The sequence below is a fragment of the Piliocolobus tephrosceles genome, chromosome 11 (assembly GCF_002776525.5).
Source record: "Piliocolobus tephrosceles isolate RC106 chromosome 11, ASM277652v3, whole genome shotgun sequence".
Classification (NCBI taxonomy): Eukaryota; Metazoa; Chordata; class Mammalia; order Primates; family Cercopithecidae; genus Piliocolobus; species Piliocolobus tephrosceles.
The window spans coordinates 56358808-56383698 of record NC_045444.1 but is presented as its reverse complement, the minus strand read 5'-3'; the positions used below and the strand labels follow the sequence as shown (position 1 = coordinate 56383698).

Below are 24891 nucleotides of genomic sequence, written 5' to 3'. Positions count from 1 at the left end.
TACCCTCTTTGGGTTCAACTAATTTGCTGGAGCAACTCTCAGAACTTAGGGAAACACTTACATTTACGAGTTTATTATAAAGGATATTGCAAAGGATACAGATAAAGAGATGAGTAGGGCAGGTTACGGGGGAAAGGGTGCAGAGCTTCCATGCCTCACTTGGGCATGCCACCCTCCAGAAACTTCTATGTGTTCAACCATGCAGAATCCAAAGCTCTTGGGTTATCACCGAAGCTTCATGACTTCAGCATTCCTTCCCCTACAATATATGATGGGACCCTCTCTGGGGAGGGTCTTAGGACCCAAAATCAGAAAGGGGAAGATGAAAGTCTTGCCTTGGGGCCCGTGAAAGGGGGGCAGAAGGATTCTGTTTCCTGAGGCCTGACACATTCAACATTGTAAACAAAAGACTGAAATAAGGGTTATGGGAATTACGAGCCAGGAACCATGCTGAAAACCTCTCTCTCTGCCTATAAATAAATATATATATGTGTGTGGTGTTATTATATACATATATACATATATGTATATATTAAACCTATGTATGTATATGTATATTAATATGTATGCATACATATGTGTATATGTATATTAATATATACACATAATCTATATATGTGTGTATATATATTAAACATATGTGTAATAGGTGCTATATATGTATATATAATACTTATATGTTTATATGGTGTATATATAAAATCTATATATTCATATAAAATATATATAAAATATACCTCTATTATATAGATGTATGTATATATAAAAAACATACACTATACATAGATTTTAAAAATATATGTATATATATAAAACCTATATATTTATACATATATATATATTTTTTTGAGATGGAGTCTCGCTCTGTTGCCCAGCGTGGAGTGCAGTGGCACGATCTTGGCTCACTGCAAGCTCCACCTCCTGGGTTCACACCATTCTCCTGCCTCAGCTTCCCGAGTAGCTGGGACTACAGGCGCCTGCCACCACACCTGGCTAATTTTTTTTTTTTTGTATTTTTAGTAGAGACAGGGTTTCACCGTGTTAGCCAGGATGGTCTCGATCTCCTGACCTTGTGATCCGCTCGCCTCAGCCTCCCAAAGTGCCGGGGTTACAGGCATGAGCCACTGTACCTGGCCAAGCCTATATATTTATATATTTTAAATATATATACACACATCTATATAATAGATACATAATTATATATTGTATATATTTATATTTTATATATAAATATATAGGTTTTATATACATACACACATATATAATATATATTTTTAAATTATTTTTTATTTTTTATTTTTTTGAGACAGAGTCTCACTCTGTTGCCCAGGCTGAAGTGCAGTGGCATGATCTTGGCTCACTGCAACCTCTGCCTCCTGGGTTCAAGTGATTCTCCTGCCTCAGACTCCCAAGTAGCTGAGATTACAGGCATGCACCACCACACTCAGCTAATTTTCATAGTATTAGTAGAGACAGGCTTTTATCATGTTGGCCAGGCTAATCTTGAACTCCTGACCCCAGGCTATCCACCTGCCTCAGCCTCCCAAAGTGCTGGGATTACAGGCATGAGCCACCATGTCCAGCCATAATGTATATTTGTACATAGGTTTTAAAAATATATATACACATATATGTAATAACACCTATTTTATATATATATAGGTTTAATGTGTGTGTGTGTGTATATATATATACACATGCATATGTGTGTACATATATACCTATCTGTGGGCCAGGCATGGTGGCTCACGCTTGTAATCTTAACATTTTGGGAGGCCAAGGCAGGCAGATTACCTGAGGTCAGGAGTTCAAGATCAGCCTGGCCAACATGGTGAAACCCTGTCTCTACCAAAAATACAAAAAATTAGCTGGGTGTAGTGGTGCTCGCCTGTAGTCCCAGTTACTCAGGGAGGCTGAGACAGAACAATCACTTGAACCCGGGAGGTGGAGGTTGTAGTGAGCTGAGATCACACTACTGTATTCCAGCCTGGGCGACAGAGTGAGACTCCATCTCAAAAAAAAAAAAAAAAAAAAAAAAACAAACAAAAAAAAAACTGTGTGTGTGTGTGTGTATATATATATATAATATATATATATAATATATAATAACACCCCTCATACCTTCTCCAAGGCCATGGAATTAGAAGATTCTTAGGATCTCACCTGCTTCTAGTCAGGCACTTCTGCACTTTCTGACTCTTAAATGAGGTAGCAAGGAGTAAGAAATGAATGGATTGTAAGGAACTCAAAATATTTACTTAATATTCATTCAGCCCCTATTCTTTCTTTCTTCCTTCCTTCCTTCCTTCCTTCCTTTCTTTCTCTTTCTTTCTTTCCTCTTTATTTCTTTCTTTTTTTTTTTTTTTTTTTTTCGAGGTAGAGTTTCACTCTTGTTGCCCAGGCTGGAGGGCAATGGCGCAATCTCGGCTCACTGCAACCTCCACCTCCCGGGTTCAAGCAATTCTCCTATCTCAGCATCCCGAGTAGCTGGGATTTCAGGCATGCACCACCAGACCCAGCTAATGTTGTATTTTTAGTAGAGACAGGGTTTCTCCATGTTGGTCAGGCTGGTCTCCAACTCCTGATCTCAGGTGATCCGCCTGCCTCGGCCTCCCAAAGTGCTGGGATTACAGGCATGAGCCACCAAGCCTGGCCTTTTCAGCCCCTATTCTTTCAATCACCCCCTCATTCAATTAATAAATATTAGATTTATTCTCTGAGAGAAACATCATTAACTGCCTCCTCCATTTCCACACTCACTTCTCCCTGGATAAATGAACACCAGCTTTTTTTCTGGGTGACAATGTGCCCCAGTCCTGTTCTCCACTTTCTAAACCTCTCCCCACAGCTAGGAATAGTCATGGGACCCAGGTCAGGTCAATGAGGTATATGTAAAATGGATTCTGAAAAAATTGTTTCTTTCCTGATAAAAAAGGTAGAGATGTGGCTGCCTTAGCCATTCATCCTGCTCCTTTTCTTCCTGCCTTAAATGTAGACATGATAGTTGGAGGGGCAGCAGCCATCTTGTGACTGTGACACTGTAAGCCAACTCACACACTAAAGATGGTCAAAAGGGATGAAAGAAGGTCAGAAGGTGTCCAGGTCTCTGATGACATCATTGAACAGCTGAACTAATGCTAGAAACAGCTTACCTCTCAACTTCTTTTTTATGTGAGAAGAAATAAACAAACCTATTTGCCAGTGGTTCTCAACTTGGGTAATCCCCCCTCCCCCTCCAGGAGACATTTGACAATATCTAGAGATACTTTTGATTGTCACAACTGCTGGGGGTGCAGGTGTTGGTATCTAGTATGCAGAATCTACAAAGATGCTACTCAACATCTTATAAGGCACAGGATAGCTCACAACAAAGAACTATCTGGTCCAAAATGTCAACAACATAGAGGTTGAGAAACTCTGGCTTAAGCCACTAAGAATGTTTATTTGCTATTCACAGTCAAATGTATTCCTGATTAATAGAGTCCTTCATTCAGGAAACACTGGACACACACCATGAGCCAGATACCATAATATGTGAAGTGCTAGGGAAACAAAAATGAATAAGATCCACTCCATCCCTGTAAAAGTTTACAGTCTTGTGGAGCAGACAGACACGTTAGGATAAAAATAAGACTATATGTTCTAATACAGAGATATCAACACCCAGTTGTGGGAGCACAGAGGATGGAGCAACCGCTAGTTTGGCAGAGTCCAGGCAGGCTTCAAAGAGAAGGTGCCTGGGCTGGGGATTAAAAGGTGAAGAGAAGACTGCCAGATGAAGAGGCTTTCCATCAGTGAAGAGAAGGCACAAAGGCTGACCATCATGCATAGGGCTGGAGGGCCTGGTGGGGAAAAATGAGAATAGTCAGTTGAGACCAGTTATGGAAAGCTTTGTGTTCTGCGGGAGGCAGGCCTAGGCAAACCTACCCCCAGAGGTCCGAGGAAGCTGAGAGGCCAAAAAAAGAGGCTGACATATCCAGTTCCTTAGAAAGAAAGAAACATTTAATAGAGATTTATGAACAGAAGCCATGTCTTTGTCTAGGAGGGCAGTGGGACAAAATGGAGGATCCCTGGGCCATTAACTCCCTAACCCAGTGCTTATATACCATAGGAAAGTGATATGAACAGGAGACAGGGAAACACTTGGTAGAAGATGGTGGTTCCCTGGCAAAGGTCCCACCCTCAAGTCTGGATACTCCTGGCCCAAAATAAGGACAGGCATTCCTGTTTTTGCACCCAAAAAGTTGCCTTTGGGCCCACTACATCCCCTATTCTGTACCCATGCAAACCACGAACCCCCGGGCTCCAGAGCAGACAAGGAGACAAGCAGACCATGGCAGAACAGCATGGCAGAGAAAGAGAGATAGAAGGAGCATCTGAAGGCCTAGAGGAGTTCTGCTAGGGGCAGTCGGAGAGGAGTCTGGCCACTGGACAGACAAACTCCAGGGGAAGATCATCTTCCCACTCCATCCCCCTTCCAGTTCCCCATCCATCCCACTGAGAGCCACTTCCACCACTCAATAAAACCCCTGCATTTATCCTTCAAGTCTATGTATGACCTGATTCTTCTGGGACGTGGGACAAGAGGTCAGAATACAGAAAGCTATCACACTGGCCTACTGCCCCTGGGAAAAGGCAGAGGGTCCACTGAGCTGGTTAACACTTGAGCCATCTGCAGACAGCAAAGCTGAAAGAGTGCACTGTAACATGCCCACCTGGGCTTTGGGAGTTGCAGACACCCCACCCCTAGACACTACTTGGGAAGTGGGGCTGGAACCCAAAGCACTTGCCCCAGCTCCTGCACTTGTCCATCCACATGCTTCCCCTCCCATAGGTGGTTTGAGCAGTGGTGGTGACTGAACAGATGAGCCATACCCTTGTTGCATATCCTGTGAGGGGGCTCAGGGAACTCTCCTCTTTCAAAAGGAATGTGTAGGACAATCAAAGTCAACCTACCAGAGAAAAGCAAGAATGCTGTGTAAATCTGTCTAAGGGCAAGATTTATGGTCAAGGTTGTTCTGACCTAAGGGCAGGATTTCTGGTAAGTAGATGCTCTTGCAGAAGAAACAGTAGATAAATAGAAATCTTAGAGGCATTACTGGAACTGGGGTTAATCGAAAGTCAACACAGCAGGCTAATGTCCAAGATGGAATTGCTTTGGCCTCCTCACTTTGCTGAGCTAAAGGCTTTAGACCTTATGCTACAGACAACGAAGAAGAGGCACAGAAGTTTATTCCTGAGAGTGACATGATGACCTTGATATTTTTATAAACGTAACTCTGGTGGCAGTATAAAGGATCATGTAAGGTAAACAGAGACTAGAGTTGGCAAGGCACAAAGTGTAAGCAAAAATTCTGCTGAAAGTATGGCAGGAAATAGTCAAAGGAGAGAACAAGCTGGATGTGGTGGCTCACACCTGTAATCCTAGCACTTTGGGAGGCCAAGGTGGGAGGATAGATAGCTTGAGCCCAGGAGTTTGAGACCAGCTTAGGCAACATAATGAGATCTTGTCTCTACAAAAAATTTAAAACTTAGCCAGGCATGGTGGTTTGCACATGTAGTCTCGGGTTGTTTGTAGGCTGAGGCAGGAGAATTGCTTGAGCTCTGGAGTTCAAAGCTGCAGTGAACCATGATCATGCCACTGCATTCCAGCCTAGGCAACAGAGCAGGTCCTATCTCAAACAAACAAAACACAAATAGAGGCTAGGAGAAGAGACCCTGAGAAAGGGAAGTGATATAATGACATGCAGCACTTCTAGGCTGAGTCCTAGGTGGGACAAGAACATCACGGGTGAGAGAGTCAGAGAACTGTGTCAAATGCAAGAAGATGAATTCAAACTGGGCCAGAATAGACTGGGTTTTCTCTGATCGCTTAGTGAGGTGGAGCTGGAAACTTTTAAATAACCCGCAGTATGCTATGTGAAGTCATGTTTGAACAAAACAAGATAACCATTCTTAAGTGAAAACAATAGTAACTATATATATTTAGTTCTTATCCCAAAGTTAACATTCAGTTATTGTCAACAAAATTTTTGTTCCTACAAAATTCTAAATTAAAGGGCTCCTATAGGTAGGTAGATACCTGGGCTAAGGTGAACCTTTCTGAACTGTTGTCATTTATTCTAGGACAGAGAATAGTTAAAACTAAGGGTAATGGATGCCTATTGTTTTAGCCTATCCATCCTTCTCTCACCTTCCTTTAACAGAGTCCTTTAGGCCATGGATCAAGTGGGACTGACTCCATCCCTGGCAGTTGACCCAAGAGTCTGCCAATCATCCCCCTGGGCACAGTAATTGGCTCAAGGGTGGACAGGTGATCCAGACTCAGACAATAAGAGAGTTTCTTGCATAAGAACTTGTAGAAATTCTCTTGCTGCTAATGTTGCTAAGCCTACAGAATGCTTTCTATAGGAGCATCCAGGGACCATCTTTGCCAACATGTAAGGAGAGCTAACCTGGCTCCTTATCAGAAACTCAAAAGAGGGAAAAAGAAAACTGATACAAGGAAAAAGACACTGGCTTGGTAAAACTGTTTGATTGCCTGGATCCGGACATGTCTTTGAACTTCCTAGTTTTATAAGCCAATATATCATCCCCTTTTAATTGTTGCTTCAACTCATTTGAGTTTCAGTTACTTGTTATTGAGAGGTTCCTGACTAACATACCAAGTAACCAGCCTGCTTTCACAGAACAGTGCTTTCATAAAATGTATGTATGCTGTGTTAGGAAGCTCCAAGTGGTTTCTTTTTTTCTGGAGTATGAGCTGAGAGGTGGGGAGATGCAAGAGAAGAAGTTGGAAAAGGAAAGAGTCTTCCTTGTCCTATTAAGTTTATCTCTTTGGATTTCGGAAAAAAAAATCATTTTTTGTTATAGAGAGAAGGGAGGCAAATGTGTTTAAAGTTAGCCTTTCAATGTATTAACCTCTAATAATAGCATTATCAAACTGGGTTAGAACCTTATTTTAAATCAACTTTTTTTAGGTTTCTTACCTTTTATTGATAAAGAGCTACTATGACTTACCTGAAATCTTACATTCTATCAATCTAGGTTGTACATTACAGTACAAGTAAAACTTAACCTCAGCAAAGCCAGTTCTAGATATCTGTCATATATTTCAAAGAGCAAGGATCAAAGGGTGAGTCAAGGGATGAAAAAAGAAAATAGTGATGAAAAAGAAGTGGTAAGAGTTTGATTCAACTCAACAAATATTTATTAAACACTGGATTTGTGCCAGGCACTGCATTGGACAATACAGACATAAAGTGAGCTGAAGGTCAGGCATGGTGGCTCACGCCTATAATCCCAGCAGTTTGTGAGGCCGAGGCAGGTAGACTGCTTGAGCTCAGGAGTTCAAAACCAGCCTGGGCAACATGGTGAGACCCCATGGCTACTAAAAGTACAAAAAATAGGCCAGACGTGGTGGTACACGCCTGTGGCCCAGCTACTTGGGAGGCTAAGGTGGGAGGATCACTTGAACCCAGGGGGTAGAGGTTGCAGTGAGCCAACATTGTGCCACTGCATTCCAGCCTGGGCGACAGAGACCCTGTGTCACTATATATATATAATATATATATAATATATATATATTATATATATAATTTATATATATATTATATATTATATATATATATGGAGTGAGCTGAAAAATATCCCTGCCTCCAGCAGGTTAAGGTTGAGATGAGAGGTATATAATTGCTCTACAATGTAGTAAGTGCTACCAAAGAAGCTTATCAAAAGAGATCCTAACCCAGCCTGGGGAAGTTAGGGAGGGTATCACAGAAAAGTTAATGCCTGGTCAAAGGCCTAAGGAATGAGCAGGAATTAGCTTGGCTAAGACAACCGACTGAGGGCTTAGAGAAGGAGGATTTAGTCGACATAGCCTGAGCAAAGCACAAAAGACTAGAACAGCCTGGGGTGGTTAGAGAACACCAAGTAATTCAGTTTTGGCCAGAGTGTGATCTGAGATGTGGGCAATGAAAGAAGAGACTAGGAAAGTAAGCAGGGGCCAAATCAGGTGGACTCCCCTACACCAGGCCAGAGCACTGCAGCTCACCCCATAGGGGCCTGGATGGTCATTTTAATCAAGGAAACAATAGGCTCAGATAGGAATTTTACAAATTCTATTCTACTCTCTCTTTGGAGAATGAAATAGGCAGGAAGTCCACTTAGAAAACTGGCAAGAGGGTGAGCAAAAAAGTTTTAAAAGGTCCAGAAAAGATACAGAGAAAAGAATAGAAAGTCCAGAAATAAACCCTTACATTCATGGTCCAGTGATTTTCTTTTTTTTTTTGTTTTGAGATGGAGTCTCGTTCTATCGCCCAGGCTGGAGTGCAGTGGCCAGATCTCAGCTCACTGGAAGCTCCGCCTCCCAGGTTCATGCCATTCTCCTGCCTCAGCCTCCTGAGTAGCTGGGACTACAGGCGCCCGCCACGTCGCCCGGCTAGTTTTTTGTATTTTTTAGTAGAGACGGGGGTTTCACCGTGTTAGCCAAGATGGTCTCGATCTCCTGACCTCATGATCCGCCCATCTTGGCCTCCCAAAGTGCTGGGATTACAGGCTTGAGACATGGCGCCCGGCCGGTCCAGTGATTTTCAACAAGAATCCAAGGACAATTTAATGGAGGGAAATAACAGTATTTTTGACAGAATGGTGTTGAAACTGCTGGATATCCACATACAAAAGAATGAAGTTAGACTTCTACTTCACACCATACAAAAAATTAAATCCAAACGGACCATAGATCTAAAATATAAGAGCTAAAGCTACAAAACTCCTAGAAAAATAATAGGAGTAAATCTTTGTCACATTGGATTAGGTTATTCTAGCTTCTTAGATAGAATACCAAAAGTATGAGCAACAAAAGAAAACATTACATAAATTGAACTTCATCAAAATTTAAAAATTTTGTGCTCCAAAGCACACCAAGAAGACAACCCAGGCCAGGCGCGGTGGGTCACTCCTGTAATCCCAGCACTTTGGGAGGCCGAGGTGGGCGGATGACATGAGGTCAGGTGGTCAGGAGTTCGAGACCAGCCTGGCCAACATGGTGAAACCCTATCTCTACTAAAAATACAAAAATTAGCAGGGCATAGTGGCAGATGCCTGTAATTCCAGCTACTCTGGAGGCTGAGGCATGAGATTGCTTGAACCCAGGAGGCAGAGGTTGGATGAGCCGAGACTATGCCAGTGCACTCCAGCCTGGGTGACAGAGCGAGACTCCATCTCAAAAAAAAAAGAAGACAACCCATAGAGTGAGAAAATATCAAAGTGACCAGTAGCTCATTAAAAAAAAAGAGAAAGAGAAAATATTGGCAAATTGTCTATCTGATAAGGGACTAATATTTGGAATACATGAACATCAACAACATAAAGTGGGCAAAGGATTTGAATAAACATTTCTCCAAAGAAGATATACACATAACCAAGAAACACAGAAAAGCTGCTCAACATCATTAGTCATTAGAGAAACACAAACCAAAACTATAATGAGATGCCACTTCACATCAACTAGAATGACTAAAATAAAAAAGACAAAATAATAAATGTCGAGGAGGATATGGAAAAACTGGGACTCTCATAACACTGGTGATGGTAATTTAAATTTTGCAGCCACTTGGAACAGAGGGTTGCCATATGACCAAGAAATGTTACTCATAGGTATATACCCAAAAGAAGTGAAAACATATGCCCACGTTAAGTTATACATGAATATTCATAGCAGCATTATTGATAACAACCAAAAAGTGGAAACAATGCAAAAGTTCATCTGCTGATAAATGAGGAAGCAAAATGTGATATATTCATACCATGGGATATTATTCACCTATAAAAAAATAAAATACTGGTACATAGTACCAGTATTTACTTCATCCAACACCGAAAACATGCTAAGTGAAAGAAGCCAGACACAAAAGGCCATGTTGTATGATCCAATTTACATGAAATGTCAATAATAGGCAAATCCATACAGATGGAAGTTAGATTATCCCCCTTGGTTGCCTAAGTCTGGTGGGACTGAGGAGAAAGGGGAGAATGGCTAATGAGTTTGGAGTTTCTTTTTAGGTAATGAAATGTTCTATGATAAGATGGTGGTGATGTTTATCCACCTCTGTGACTAAAAAGCATTGAATCATATACTTCCTCTTTCTTTTTTTTTTTTGAGATGGAGTTTCACTCTTGTTGCTCAGGCTAGAGGGCAATGGCACGATCTCGGCTCTCGACAACCTTCGCCTCCTGGGTTCAAGTGATTCTCCCGCCTCAGCCTCCGGAGTAGCTGGGATATACCACCACAGTACAGGCACGTACCACCACACCCAGCTAATTTTGTATTTTTAGTAGAGACAGGGTTTCTCCATGTTGGTCAGGCTGGTCTCGAACGCCCAACCTCAGGTGATCCGCCCACCTTGGTCTCCCAAAATGCTGGGAAAGGTGTGAACCACTGCGCCTGGCTGAACTGTATACTTCCAAAAGATGACTTTTATCATATGTGAATTATATCTAAATTGAGCTGTTAATAATAATAACAAAAGGCCTGGACTAAAGCTATGGAAGAAGGGATGAGAGATTCCCAAGGGGACGTTTTTGAGAAACTTTAGCAGGTAGTCAGCTGGAAGACCTGGTGATGGATTATTTAAAGAAAGTGAGAAGTCAAAGGTGACTCCTAGTTTCTGGAAGAGAGACAGTAGAAAAATAGAAAGGAGAATGAGATGAAAGAGATACCAAGGCACCATGGTTCTCCACGCCATCATGAGAAGAAATGGAAGATGCCAATGAAAGAAAAAAGGGAAGAATTTCATTTTGTTCAATGGTTAACAACTGTTATGAAACACAGCCTGGTAGATGCAGGTCTCTCATCCAGTGAGCTCGATTGGGAAGGCAAAAATCCCTAGAACACTTAGAAACTAAGTAAGCCCCGGGCATCTGCAAGTAATTCTTGAAAATCTTTAGAATGTGGGCTTTGTATATTCCTGCCTTCTTGTCCTGCAGATGAGGAAACATCTTTTAAAGAATGTTGGGTTACTTTCCAGATGTTATATACCAGAGGAGACGAGAATTCAGGTCTCCTTACTAAACGGCATTATTTACTATAATACCTTCATAAATAAACAATTAGACTTAGCCCTATTCTTTATTTTTTTTGAGACAAAGTCTCACCCTGTCGCCCAGGCTGGAGTGTAGTGGCGCAATCCTAGCTCACTGCAACCCCCGCTTCCTGGGTTCAGGCGATTTTCCTGTCTCAGCCTCCTGAGGAGCTGGGATTACTGGCATGCACCACCACAGCCGGCTAATTTTTGTATTTCTAGTAGAGATGGGGTTTCACCATGTTGGCCAGGCTGGTCTCAAACTCCTAACCTCAGGTGATCTGCCTGCTTTGGCCTCCCAAAGTGCTGGGATTACAGGTGTGAGCCACCGCGCCGAGCCTGACTCAGCCCTATTTTTTAGACATTTGCCAGAACACATCCCAATACATGCAGTTATGTGTTTGCCTGCTGTAGACCTTCTGAGAGACTATGCATCGGAATCCATTGACCATAAAAACAATAAATGCTTAGATTGGTTTTCTATGATGTCCCTCAACAATGAGGCTCCAGCATTTCCAGGTGGCCTTTTTCATGCCTAGTCAAGAACATAAAGACTTACATTTCACCTGGCCCTATTGATGAGAGGATGTTGGGGACACCCTCTTCATCAAAGGCTCTACGAGTAGGAGATAAGGAAGAGCACTTCCAAGTCATTTTGCCAGAAAGCTCAAAGAGAATAGGGGCAAGAAAGTATTTTAGGTTTAGCCAAGCCTGCAGACTTGGGTAATGTGGGGACTGGGGAAGTCTTTCCCCTTTCTGGAACCCAACAACATGATCCCAAGAATACCACCAGGTGTATACTCGGGGTTTCAGTCCTGAATGCCGGAAAATACAAAAGTATAGAGTAACATTAAATGAGTTTTTATCTTTTATTTACCTCCATTTAATAAACCTTGAATGGCTCTGTTTCCTGTCTTTGATGGTCCTGTCTGCATATTTCCTGCTAAGAGTTTACAAAACAGCACTCTTGAGCAGGAAGATAAGTGTACCTATTTGTCGAATAACATCAAGGGAGAAAACTGCTAACTCATCCATTTTGTCAAGTTGTTCAAAAGGCTCAAAATACCAATTAACTTGCTGGCTCAGAAATCTTTGATATCCTTAGATTTACTGGCATTTTGAAACTCCTGTTCATACTTGCCTAATGACTTTCTGATTATGAACAAAGAAGTGCCAATCTGTTCAGCATTTGACCTGTTTTCTTAAATATTTTTATGTATTCAAACATTGTTACAAAAAATACCTGACTAGTCCAGTTCATGTGCTAGTTTTTTTCTTGTTCCACCTCTAAATTTAAGTGGAGAAAAGAAGCTCAAAAACACTTAAAAAAAGAAAAAAAAAAAAGCCATTTTGTTCTTATTTTAATTTAAAAGCTCTCATTGCAAGGAACTTTTTTTTATGCCTTATCTTTTCCATGGAATTTAGCAGAGTTTGGGAGACTTGATAAAGCAAGCTACCTTATTTAGGACCCATCCTCTCCTGAGAAAAAGCTGGAAAAAATGACCTTGGGCACATGTTTCAGAGTGGAGGTAAAAAGACACTAAAGATGGCTTAAGGAGTGAGGCAGATTCTACAATGTATTTTTTTTTTTTTTTTCTTGATTGCCTTGTCTTTGTCAGGCATACAACGGATTTCAATATTCCTCTCCAGGCATCCTCAGACAGCAGTGCTTCTCAGAGGTGTTTTTTTGTTATTGTTTTCCTTATTTCTTCGCAGAAAATTCTACTTATAAACACATTCATACATAATGTCTATGGCAGTTGTTCAGAAAAGAGCAGCATTTCATTCTTAGACAAAGGCACTTTCTGAGTTAAGAAAGTGCCATGCAATTTATTTCAATAAATATTGATTGAATGGACTGAACTGAAGAGATTAAAAGCATGGATGCTGAAACCAGACTGCCTGGGTTCAAATCATGGCTCTACATTGACCAGCATGAGACCATGGGAAAATCACTTACTTTCTTTTCATACCCAAGTTTTCTCACCTTTACGTTTTATAAAATGGGGATAATAATAGAGTCTAGCTTACAGGGTTGTTCTATGGATCAAATGAGATAATACATTTTAAATAGTGCCCTAAAATGTCCTGTACTCTTAGGATACTTTAGGTGCTACATAAGTGTTAATTATTATATTATATCATGCCAGAACCTGGAAGTAGAACTGGTGCTTGGGTGCATTCCAATCCACCAGAATCTGGGCCCACTTATGGAGGGATACTTTCATCATAACAACAAAACACCTGGAGAATTTGAGACCTAAGGATTTATAATATATAAATGTATATGGACATTTAAAATAACGTGATCAGAAGGAAGCTTAATGTGGCTGCTGGATCACTGCAGTTTAGTTGAAGCACAATAAAAATTCAACATTCAAAGAACTAAATGGTAGCTGGCAACTAGCCAATTACGTATTTGGAGGAGAGTGGGCAGGAGGAACAATCTTAGGAAACAGGGATGGCCAGAGTAGAGCTACATTTACAAGTACGCATTCCCAAAGGTGAAAAGGTGACGGTCTGACCTTTTCACAAATTCTTCAAAGAGGATGCGGTGGGAATAGCCCTGGCGGCGGATGCTGACTGTCTCCAGAATCCCTGTGGAGCGGAGCTGGGCCAGCACCCTCTCTCGGGAGAACTGCAGGGCCTCTCGGTCATCATTGGGTTTAATGCAGCGCACAAAGTGGGGCTGTCCAACCACCATTTTGGAGAGCAGGTCCATCAGGGAATACTACCAGGGAGAAAAATGCACAAGGAACGAGGTTACCACCAATGCAATGGATAATTACAACACAGGCCTGCAGAAGCCTCTAGAGCAGTTTGAGGCTCACAGACCTTTTAGAGGCAGAACATGAAATCAGTAATAGGAGATAATAATATAAGTTCTACTTATAGCCATCTGCAGATTCAAAAACATTCTTTAAACATCACCTAGTGCCAAGCAATATCCCGTATGGCAGAAACTTAGCTAAGAACATGCTCTAGGCTATCCTGTAATTCCACTGCCAGAACTAGAATGCTTGTCACTGGTATTCCCAGGTGACATTCCACAATCTGTATCTGTAATTTAAAATGTCCAGCATTTGAGGAAGGGGCAAATTGCTTCTTCAGCCTAAGAGCCACCAGATAGTCTAAGCAAAACCTACTGATACGATTGGTAATAAGGTAGTGGGACAGAAAAGAAAAATACAAAAACAAGGCAAATAAAATAAGAGAAGTATTCAAAATGAAGGTTATGGTGACTATCAACTAACATATACCAAGCAGCTGGTACAGGGCTCTCATAGCAAGAGGGGAGGAAGGACATGGAAAATCAGAGGGGCGCTTGTGAATGGGGCGGCCTCAGTTGTTTCTGAGGGGCATCCACTGCTGGAGCTCTTCTGGGCACACCTTCAGGGGCCATTATAAGCCAAAGGAAATCAGTTCCATTATTTCATAGTCACTGCTCCTACAGATCAAAATTGGTGTTACCTAGCTTACCAAGGTAACTTGTTTTTCAGGGTTAGCATTTGTGAACTGGTATTTTGAGAACATCAAACTGGTTGTTATGGGTATATTTCTGAAAAACCATAAGCCAGAGGCTTTTCTGCTGATAGGGGGGCCCTAAGATCTTGAGAATCATTTCACAGAGTAAACAGAGCCACTAAATCCAGTGGGAAAATACACACAGACACCAAGGGTTACCAGGAGGATGATATGGTTTGGACGTGTGTTTCCTCCAAATCTCATGTTGAAATGTGACCTCCAGTGTTGGAGATGGGCCCAGTGGGAGGTGTTTGGGTCATGCAGGCAGATGCCTCACGAGTGGGAGGTGTTTGGGTTATGGGGGCAGATTCTTCATGAATGGCTTGGTGCTGTCCTCATGGCCATGAGTTCTTACTCTATTAGTTCATGCAAAATCTGGTTGTTTAAAAGAGTATGGGATCCCCCCTCTGTCTTGGTCCCTCTCCATTCCTCCCTCTCTTGCCATGTAACATGCTTGCTCCACGAGTAAAACCTCACCAGAAGCCAAGTAGATGCTGGCGCCACACTTGTACAGCCTGAAGAACCGTGAGCCAAATAAACCTCTTTTCTTTATAAATTATCCAGTCTCAGCTGGACCCGGTGGCTCATGCCTGTAATCCTAGCACTTTGGGAGGCTAATGTGGGTGGATCACCTAAGGTTAGGAGTTCAAGACCAGCCTGGCCAACATGGCAAAACCCTGTCTCTAATAAAAATACAAAAAAATTTTGCTAGTCTTGGTGGCACATGCCTGTAGTCCCAGCTATATGGAGGCTGAGGCAGGAGAATCACTTGAACCAAGGAGGTGGAGGTTGCAGTGAGCCAAGATTGCGCCACTGCACTCCAGCCTGGGCAACAGAGTGAGACTCTGTCTCAAAAAATATATATATATTATCCAGTCTCAGGTATTCCTTCATAGCAACATAAAATGGACTAACAGATGAGGATAGATCCACTAAAGGGGATAGGACCAGGTATGTCTCAATATAAGAAATACGTAGCAATTAGAAATTACCAAACATCAGAATGATGAGGCAGGGGCCCACCTGCCACAAATGCTATAGGCCCACTGCATGGATGGAGTACGGGATTCAAAGGTCTGGGGCCCCTGCAATTCATACCCTGAGCCCAATTCTAGCCTGCCTCTGAAGCACAGTTGGCTAGGCTGGACTTCTGCACTTTAGATCCTTGCATCTGCTAGCTTTCCATGGAGCCTTCTATCCAGAGTGCTGGCTCCCAAGTCCTGCCCTTCAGCCTGCCTGGCTCTTTCGGCTTCCCACCCACCTGACCTCTCATCCCTGCCAAGCCCTTTCCTCTGCCAACCCCATCTTACTACCTCATTCTGCTGCCCCTGAGATGAGTTCTAAATTTGATCTAACAGCATTTCCTTTTTTTTCTTTTTGCGACGGAGTCTCACTCTGTCACCCAGGCTGGAGTGCAATGGTGCGATCTCGGCTCACTGCAACCTCCACCTCCCAGGTTCAAGCAATTCTCCTGCCTCAGCCTCCCAAGTAGCTAGAATTACAGGCATCTGCCACCACACCTGACTAATTTTTGCATTTTTAGTAGAGATGGGTTTTCACCATGTTGGCCAGGTTGGTCTCAAACTCTTGACCTCGGGTGATTCACCTGTCTCAGCCTCCCAAAGTGCTGGGATTACAGGTGTAAGTCACTGTGCTTGGCCTAACAGCATTTCTACTGTGAAACTATCTGGATCTCAGCTTCCAGTGGTACGTGATCTCTAAAGGCCTTCCAACTCTAATGCTTTATAATTTGAAGACAAACAAATCTGTGCAAATTGCTGCAAGATTCTACGTGTCTTGTCTTTGCTATATAATGTGCATTTAACAGAGCCCTTCTAGAGACCGTGTTTTTACCCAAAGGAGGCATTTAACTAGATGAAGTATCAGAAATAGGGATGGCAGAAATGGGAAATAATAGGGCTCAGTCAAGTATATTTTACAATGGGTCAATTTAATCTAGGAAAATAAAGTCAATGCTAAGACAGATTCTCTTAGTATCTGAACTTCATAAGCCAACTTCTGGAACTTTATTAACTACTTTACTATTCAGTATGCTAGAAAAGCGGCTGCATCCAGTAACTTTAAGACCAAGAAGCAGCTTGAATGCTGACAGAATCAGTCATTTAATGGGCAGGAGGATTGTGTGCCCAGTGCTCTCTTCCCGCCCTGCTTCCACCACTTCCCCAACCCAGTGTTTCTTGACTCTGTGCTTTGCCCTTGTTTCACTGACTCTATCTGGGCATCTCATAAGAAGGCTTGGAGAGTCCTTTTTGGAAGTAGGCAGAATACAGATCAAGAAGACTCCATACCCGGAAGTAAGAAGCCACAGTTTGCCTCTTCATGTTGGTGGTTTCTTCCGGATGCCGTATCACCTCCAGAGTGTCCACCTGGAAGCAAGACAGAGGCAAGTGGTTTGGGGATCCAGGCACTTACCTCATGCTCCATGTCTTCCAAAATCTGAAAGCCTGTTTGGCCGAATATCTGAGGGGCCATGGCTTTTAGTACACAATAGTGTCCTACTGTGGGGAGAATTTTTCAAAACATAGAAACAAAAGAATATGCATTGTTCTACTCATTTGACAATACCTCACTCTGTAAAATACCGTATGGTCTCAGTGTAAACCTCTGTTATTTCGATACTTCTCCATCTTCTAATGAACCCCCGTTAAATTCTCTAGTAAGGTCATATGAGACCAAACTACTGCCTACAAGGAAACTTGGCAAAGGGCCATGAGGCCAAATGATTATAAAGATATGAAGGCCCCAAAGGCCAGGCTGTACCACAGGGAATTAGGCCAGCACCAGTTGCCTTCCATGTCATCAGACTCTGATGCTGCAACACTCCTCCTACCTCCCACAGTTCCCATGTGCTCACTGCAGATAGGAGCTCAGGCACCAAATCACTCAGAAACCCAGTGGAATGAACCTGTTCTCAATATCTATCCCAACTACCTGGGCTGACTGGAAGGAATGTATTGATGAAAACAATTGTAGGGACCGACTGCAAGCAGCCTGCATTCCATTATTATAATGCAACAACAAAAACTCTGCTTTCGTTTGCAGAGTGCATGAGCGGCATTTAGCACTGGCCTTGCCATGGCAGCTTCCCATCTGCTCTGAACAGGTGGCAAGGGTATAAAGCAGAAATGTTTGAAATGGAAGACACTGCTGTCAGCATGTGGGTTAGGCAGAGTGGACTGCCGTCCAGGCAGCCACCTTCCCATGAGATAAGGATGTCTGCAGGCTTGTTCAATGGAAGTGAAAAATTGGTGATAAAGGGGTGGGAGTTAGGAGGGGTGAATAAAGAGGCTTACCTAAAGGTGTATGTGGGAGACTGTGTGTAAAATGGAAGGAAATGCTTCCATTGGGATGGGTCAAGAAAAGAGGTTTATTTAAGAAGGGGAGAAATCATGGTGCCAAGTTTTCAAAACCTAGAAAATCAACCTAAATAGTGAGCAGGTCTATGACCTGAGTGAAGACATCAGAGACAGTGCAGCTTTATTTTAATGGGCTGCACAGCAGATGCCATCAGTCCATTCACATGCAGCTGAAACAATGATACAACTGCCTGTAGGTTTGACATTTCAATTTTTTCTTTTTTTTTTTTTTTTTTTGTGAGACGGAGTCTTGCTCTGTTGCCCAGGCTGGAGTGCAGTGGTGGGATCTCTGCTCACTGCAAGCCTTGCCTCCTGGGTTCATGCCACTCTCCGGCCTCAGCCTCCCGAGTAGCTTGGGATTACAGGCACCTGCCACCGCACCCAGTTAATTTTTTGTATTTTTACTATAGACGGGGTTTCACCATGTTAGCCAGGATGGTCTTGATCTCCTGACCTTGTGATCCACCCGCCTTGGTCTCAAACTCCCAACCTCAGGTGATCCACCCGCCTCGGCCTCCCAAAGTGCTGGGATTGCAGGAGTGAGCCACCTCGCCCAGCCTCAACACTTCTTTTTATTAAGAGATCCTCCCTGAAGAAGCACCTCTAGCTTTGAACCTGCTTTTCCTCCTTCATTTCCCTCCCTTTTTATTCAAATCAACTAGTGAGCACCAGGCCCCCCAGGCAGCTGAAAAGCTCATTTATATTTTTCTACTGGTAGATGTTTATGGATTGACTTATTACCCTCCCTCAGAACTTATAACAGACCCTTGGCATTTGAGAATTTAACAGTTTAGTGACCACAAAATCCTTGATGTGTATTAATTCAGCTGAAACACAATTTAAAAGGAATACTCTTGTAAGCAAATTTCATATGTATCCCATAATCTGCACAAATAAAATATAAATAAATCAAAGGAATAATCTGTATTGTTTTCAAGATGAGCACCGGTTCCCTCCAGCAAATTGGAAAAATGCAGAGTTAAGCACCAATTTGTACTCCAAAAGTTATAAGGCTACGTGGTCAGAAGGTAGCTCCCAGCTAGTGACAGCCCCCTCTAACTGCACAGCATCTGTGTTTCAACAGGACTTTAAATTCTGTCCTTGCAATCACATACAGAGTGATGTTTGGAAATAAAGTAAAAACCTATTCTTTGATATATACAACCTGGAAATGCTAATGCTTATCTGTAATTCACCACCTACATACTTAGTACTGTATTTGACAGAATACGTGATATGTTACTGGGGTATTTTCTTTTTCTTTTTTTTTTTGAGATGGAGTTTTGCTCTGTCGCCCGGGCTAGAGTGCAGTGGCCGGATCTCAGCTCACTGCAAGCTCCGCCTCCCAGGTTTACACCATCCTCCTGCCTCAGCCTCCAGAGTAGCTGGGACTGCAGGCGCCCGCCACCTCACCCGGCTAGTTTTTTGTATTTTTTAGTAGAGATGGGGTTTCATCGTGTTAGCCAGGATGCTCTCGATCTCCTGACCTCGTGATCCGCCCATCTTGGCCTCCCAAAGTGCTGGGATTACAGGCTTGAGCCACCGCGCCCAGCCTGGGGTATTTTCTAATTTAAGAATTTAGAAAGGTCTTCGGTTGTCGAGGGGTCTCTTGTATGTTTGCATAGTCATAAGGTTCTCCTGAACTTGGAATGGATCTAAAAGAGAGAATTTCCAACAAGGAACAAACCAGAGGTTGCTTCTCTCAACCCTTTAAACTAGACCTCTCTCTGTATCAGGCCTCCCGTGGAACTCCAAAGCCAGCCCCTAAAGTCCAAACCAAAAGGGCTGAGAAGGTTGTTGTGTAGCCTAAGAGATTTTCTTCCTGAGCTAATTTCATTAATACAATAGTAGTAGCATCATTTAATTTTTTAACCAAAAATGCCTTTAGAAACAATCTGGAAAGTGGATTCTATTAGGGCATCATCTAGCAAATAGCTCTTCCCCAAAGTGGGGATTTAACAAAGAAAAAATCCTCTCCAAAGTATTTATATGTTTTTACCTTAGGAGAAAAAAAGAGACCAGAAAAGCTTTCCTAGGCTGAGTGATTGCTATTGACACACCTGGTTGAAATTCTTGCTAGCTGTGTGGCCATGCACCAGTTATACTCATGTGCCATAGAAGCAGGACATTTCGGTCAATGGTGAACTGTATATGCTACAGTAGTACCATAGATTATAATGGAGCTGAAAAATTCCCATTGCCTAGTAATGTTGTAGACATCATAATGTCACAGTGCACTTCATTTCTCACGTGTTTGTGGTGATTTGGTGTAAACAAACCTGTGCTGCCAGTTATATCAAAGTAGAGCATGTACAATAATGTACAGTACACTGGATAATAATAAACAACTATGTTACTGGTTTACATATTTACAATACTAGTAATCATTATTTTAGCCAGGTGCAGTGGTTCATGGCTGTAATCCCAGCACTTTGGGAGGCTGAGGTGGGCGGACCACTTGAGGTCAGGAGTTCGAGACCAGTCTGACCAATGAAGTGAAACCCTATCTCCACTTAAATATAAAAATTAGCCGGGCATGGTAGTGGGCACTTGTAGTCCTAGCTATTCAGGAGGCTGAGGCAGGATAACTACTTGAACCCGGGAGGCGGAGGTTGTAGTGAGCCGCGATCATGCCACTGCACTTCAGCCTGGAAGACAGAGCGAGACTCTGTCTCAAAAAAAAAAAAAAAAAAAAAAAAATCATTATTTTAGGGTGTACTCCATCTACTTACATTAAAAACAAAACAAAAAATGTTAACCATGGGACAGCCTCAGGCAGGTCCTTTAGGAGGTATTCAAGAAGGCATTGCTATCATAGGAGATGATGACACTATGTGTGTCATTGCCCTAAAGACCTTCTGGTTCGACAAGATGTGGAGTTAGTAGAAGAAAGTGATATTGATGATCCTGACCCTGTGTAGGCCTAGGCTAACATATGTGCTTGTGTCTTTGTTTTTCACAAAGAAGTTTTAAAAGTAAAAGTAAAAAATTTTTAAATAGAAGTTTATAGAATAAAGACATAAAAGATTTTCGTACAGTTGTACAATGTGTTTGTGTTTTAAGCTAAGTGTTATTATAAAAAAAAAGAGTGAAAAAGTCTTTTAGACAGACTTATCCCAAACCATTCTTCGTTTTGCAGACTTTTTAAGTTCATAAAATAAAAGAGTTAAACTAAGGTTAATTTATTATTGAAGAAAATGCATTTTAAAATAAATTTAGTATAGTCTAAGTGTATGTTATTTATAAAGTCTACAGGAGTGTACACTAATGTCTCAGGCCTTCACATTCACTCATCACACACTCACTGACTCACCCAGAGTGACTTCCAGTCCTGTAAGCTCCATTCACGGTAAGTGCACTATGTAGGTGTGCCATTTTTAATCCTTTGTACCACATTTTTACTGTACCTTTTCTATGTTTAGATACAAAAATACTTACCACTGTGTTATACTGCCTACAGTCTTCAGTACAGTAACATGCTGCACAGGTTTGTAGTCTTGGAGCAATAGGCTGTAGCTTATAGCCTAGGTGCATAGTAAGCTATACCATCTAGGTTTGTGTAAGCACACTCCATGACTGAACGACGACAAAAATCACCCAGTGATGTAGTCCTCAGAATATATCACCATTATTAAGTGACTGATGACTGTATTTAACCCTTAAAAGCCTCTGTTTTCCTCATTAATAAAATTGGTTAGTCAAAACTGCTGCCTTGCACACATATAACAAATAACATTAGTTCTCCTTCCATCATTACCGTGATTGATTTAGTTTTAGTGTAGTGATAAATATCAAGGATGCAAAGTGCGTTTAGTGGCAGGAGAGTTCTGCTACCACACAACTCAGCAAGGAGATCTTTATATTTATTGGTAAGAAAAATAGTTCCAATGAAACTATTGGGGTACAGAAACACATACCCCAAAATGTAGTACTTTGACATGTTGAACTAAAGAAGAGTCAAGGTCTCTCTGATACCCCCAACCCCCATCTCTTAATCCTCTGTCTCTCCCATAGCCCAGGATGAAGCTGTTCTCTAAATTCCTTTATCTGCCTAAAGTCTAGAGCCACCAAAGAAAACAATGATCTGTGATCCCTTCCCTGAGTTTTTCATTAACTAAACTCATATCACAGGAAGAAAGGCTGCAGTCTGTCAACACAACTGAACAGACTTGTCCCAAACCATTGTTTGTTTTGCAGTCCTAACAGACTTTGTCCCAGGCCATTGTATGTTTTTCAAGGCCATTAAATTCCCGTAAAATCATTTACCATACCCCTAAAATCATCCACGCTTCTCCATCTCCCTCTCCCTTAAGAAGGGTATATAACCATCTGTGTACCATGTGTCTGATAGGTAATCATTCTGTGAGTCTCCCCTATTCTCATTAATACATCTGTATTCTTTTGCTCCTATTAATCTGCCTCTTGTCAGTTTATTTTCAGCAAACTTTCAGAGAGTGAGGAAGTTTTCCCTTGGTCCCTATAAGACCAATATCAAAATGATCAATAGAAGCCATATTCTGGACAAAACCATTGTCTGTCTAACCCAGTATGGTTTCCTCCTACAACACAGACTTACGCAACAATGTAAGTCAGTTGGAGCTGAGCAAGCGTGCTTTCTGTCCACATTGATAAACATCCTGCACGGTTCCTTGTGAACGGTTAGCCTTCAGAGTGGTCACGAATAAGTTTTACAAATTGTGTTACAGTCCCCAAGCCACAGCAGTTGAGCAAGCTTCTATATACATATGGGCTCCACACATGGAATTTTAACTGATTATCAAAACTTGAGTAATATAGTATATATTGAGTTTTTCCTATCTGAAATCACTGTACTAAATACTTCCTACGTTATGTCACTAAATTCTCAAAATGACCTATAAGGTAAATAATATTATTCTTCCCATTCTACATATGAGGAAGTTAAGACTAACATATTTTAGGTAAAATTCCCAGAGTCCTATAGCCAGTAGACGGCCATGCCTATATCTGAACCCGCTATGATTCCTACACCATATTTCTTAAACATTATATACTGCCACTGAAACCACCTTTGCAAAAATTATAACTGAGACAATTATTACAGTGAAAGAGACCTGACATAACTGACTCCATCTTGCTTCTAACCTCCAAGCTGTCCTTGTTCATCCCTGGGTGTAGGCCGAACTAACTTTAGGAGGAACTTAGTTTAGCTTTGAAACAAAGACAACAACAGCCCTTTCCCAAAACAAATCCCCTTCCTGCCTGGGGACTAGACTGCCTTTGCAGGACTAACAAATTAGCCGCAAGATTAGAAATCATGGTTTAGGAGTCATGCAGCTGGAGGCTGCCAGATTCTACATTTTTCCAAATTGCTCCCAGGGATAGCATCAGTATTGTAAGGCCTAAGATCAGTGCTTGAGATATTTATAGACCCTGCACTCGATGGACCAGCTGGCACCATCCAGATCCATAAACTGGCTCATCTGGTCTTGTGGTCCCAACCCAGGAATTGACTCAGTGCAAGAGGACAGTTTTGACTCCCTATGATTTCATCTCTGACCTGACCAATCAGAGCTCCTAATGCACTGTCCCCCCTACGCACAGAATTATGCTTAAAAATTCAGATCCCCAAATTCTCTCATTTTAGTAATAAAAAACTCTAGTCTCCCACACAACTGGCTCTATGTGAATTATTCTTTCTCTATTGCAATTCCCGTCTTGATCAATCGGCTCTGTCTAGGCAGCAGGCAAGATGAGCCCATTGGGTGGTTACAAATTTGGAGGCTGGTCTGGGATTGCCTTTGTAGCTACCTGCCCATGGTTCGGTAGCCCCTCTCCTTTGATGGATCCAGAGGCCAGCCCAAGCAGCTACCTAGTTCTCTTGGATTAGAGGATGACTCTGACACTGGCTCTACTGGCAGGTCAGTGCCAGCCCAATGTTCATGAATTTAATTGCAATAGAGAAATAGCCCTGGGGAGACATTTCGTAACTGCAGCCCCACGGTAGGACGTCTGTCTGTAGCTCCACCACAGGGTGTCTGTAACTGGAGCCCTATTGCAAGGTGTGTCTCTGTCTGTAGCAAAATCATGGAGTGTCTGTAGCTGTAGCCCCATTATGAGGTGTCTGGTTTGGTGAGTATTCTAGGAGCTGCCAACACCTCCTCCCTTCTCCTGATAGTTTTGGCTCCTTCAAAGTCTCAGTTGGCCCTCCCTAATGAGTAGGAAGAGTCTTGGTTCTGGAGATTTCTTCTCAATCAGGAAGATTTGGGGGAGATTTCTCAGATGGAGAATAGGAGGTTAGTTTGGAAGGAATACTCTTGGAATTCTTGGCAAGGGATCTTGATTTGGAAGGCCTTCTGTCCATCTTGTCTTTGTTGTGTGTGTTTGTATGTGTGGAAGGGATCTCTGAAGAAACTGCTGACCAAAGTCCAGCAGGCCTAACTTGAAGAACCCTCTGTAAGTGTAATCGCATTCGGTGAGCCCTGAAGAAAGCTCAACAGGCCTGACTCTGATTCTCCTCTCTTCGTCTTGCCAAGAGACCACTCATCAAATTCCTTGGTTGGAGGTCATCCCTCCCCACCTTAAGTGGATCAAAGATGACAGAGACCAACAGGAGAAAGTTTGAGCCTTGTTAGGCCAATTTTGGGTGTGGAATTAGGTGACTAGTGTCTGTTTTGTTGTGTGTATTTTGGTTCCGCTGGGATGGAAAACGTTAATTTGGTTCCTCATGCAGCCCATTGGGTGGCATCTTGCAAAACTAGAAAGCTTTTGCCTATGGTTCCATAAAACAGAAAGTGGCCATTTTCTTTTGTAATGGGTCCCCACAGCTTGGTGCAGTGAGCAGGGTCATCAAAAGCTGCTCTGTTCTTCTGAAAGTTGCAGAGAAAGGGAACCCAGAAACCTGGTACCTGGTATGCTGGCAAAAAGGG

At 42.3% G+C, this 24891-nt stretch overlaps 1 protein-coding gene across 5 annotated transcripts in view; it reads right to left on the bottom strand.

Annotated features, from left to right (window-relative positions):
- The window catches only part of MYO3B (myosin IIIB), a 494519-nt gene that overhangs the window by 180302 nt on the left and 289326 nt on the right, over positions 1 to 24891 (bottom strand). For all 5 annotated transcript variants that reach the window (XR_002725179.2, XR_002725177.2, XR_002725178.2 and 2 more), the window contains exons 24-25: positions 16916 to 16993; positions 13607 to 13812 (exon numbers count right to left, since the gene is read on the bottom strand). Coding sequence is in view for 2 of the 5 variants with exons in the window: in XM_023185963.2 (XP_023041731.1) it covers positions 13607 to 13812; positions 16916 to 16993 (284 nt within the window). In the remaining 3 variants the exon portion in view is untranslated. The remainder of the gene's footprint in view (positions 1 to 13606; positions 13813 to 16915; positions 16994 to 24891) is intronic.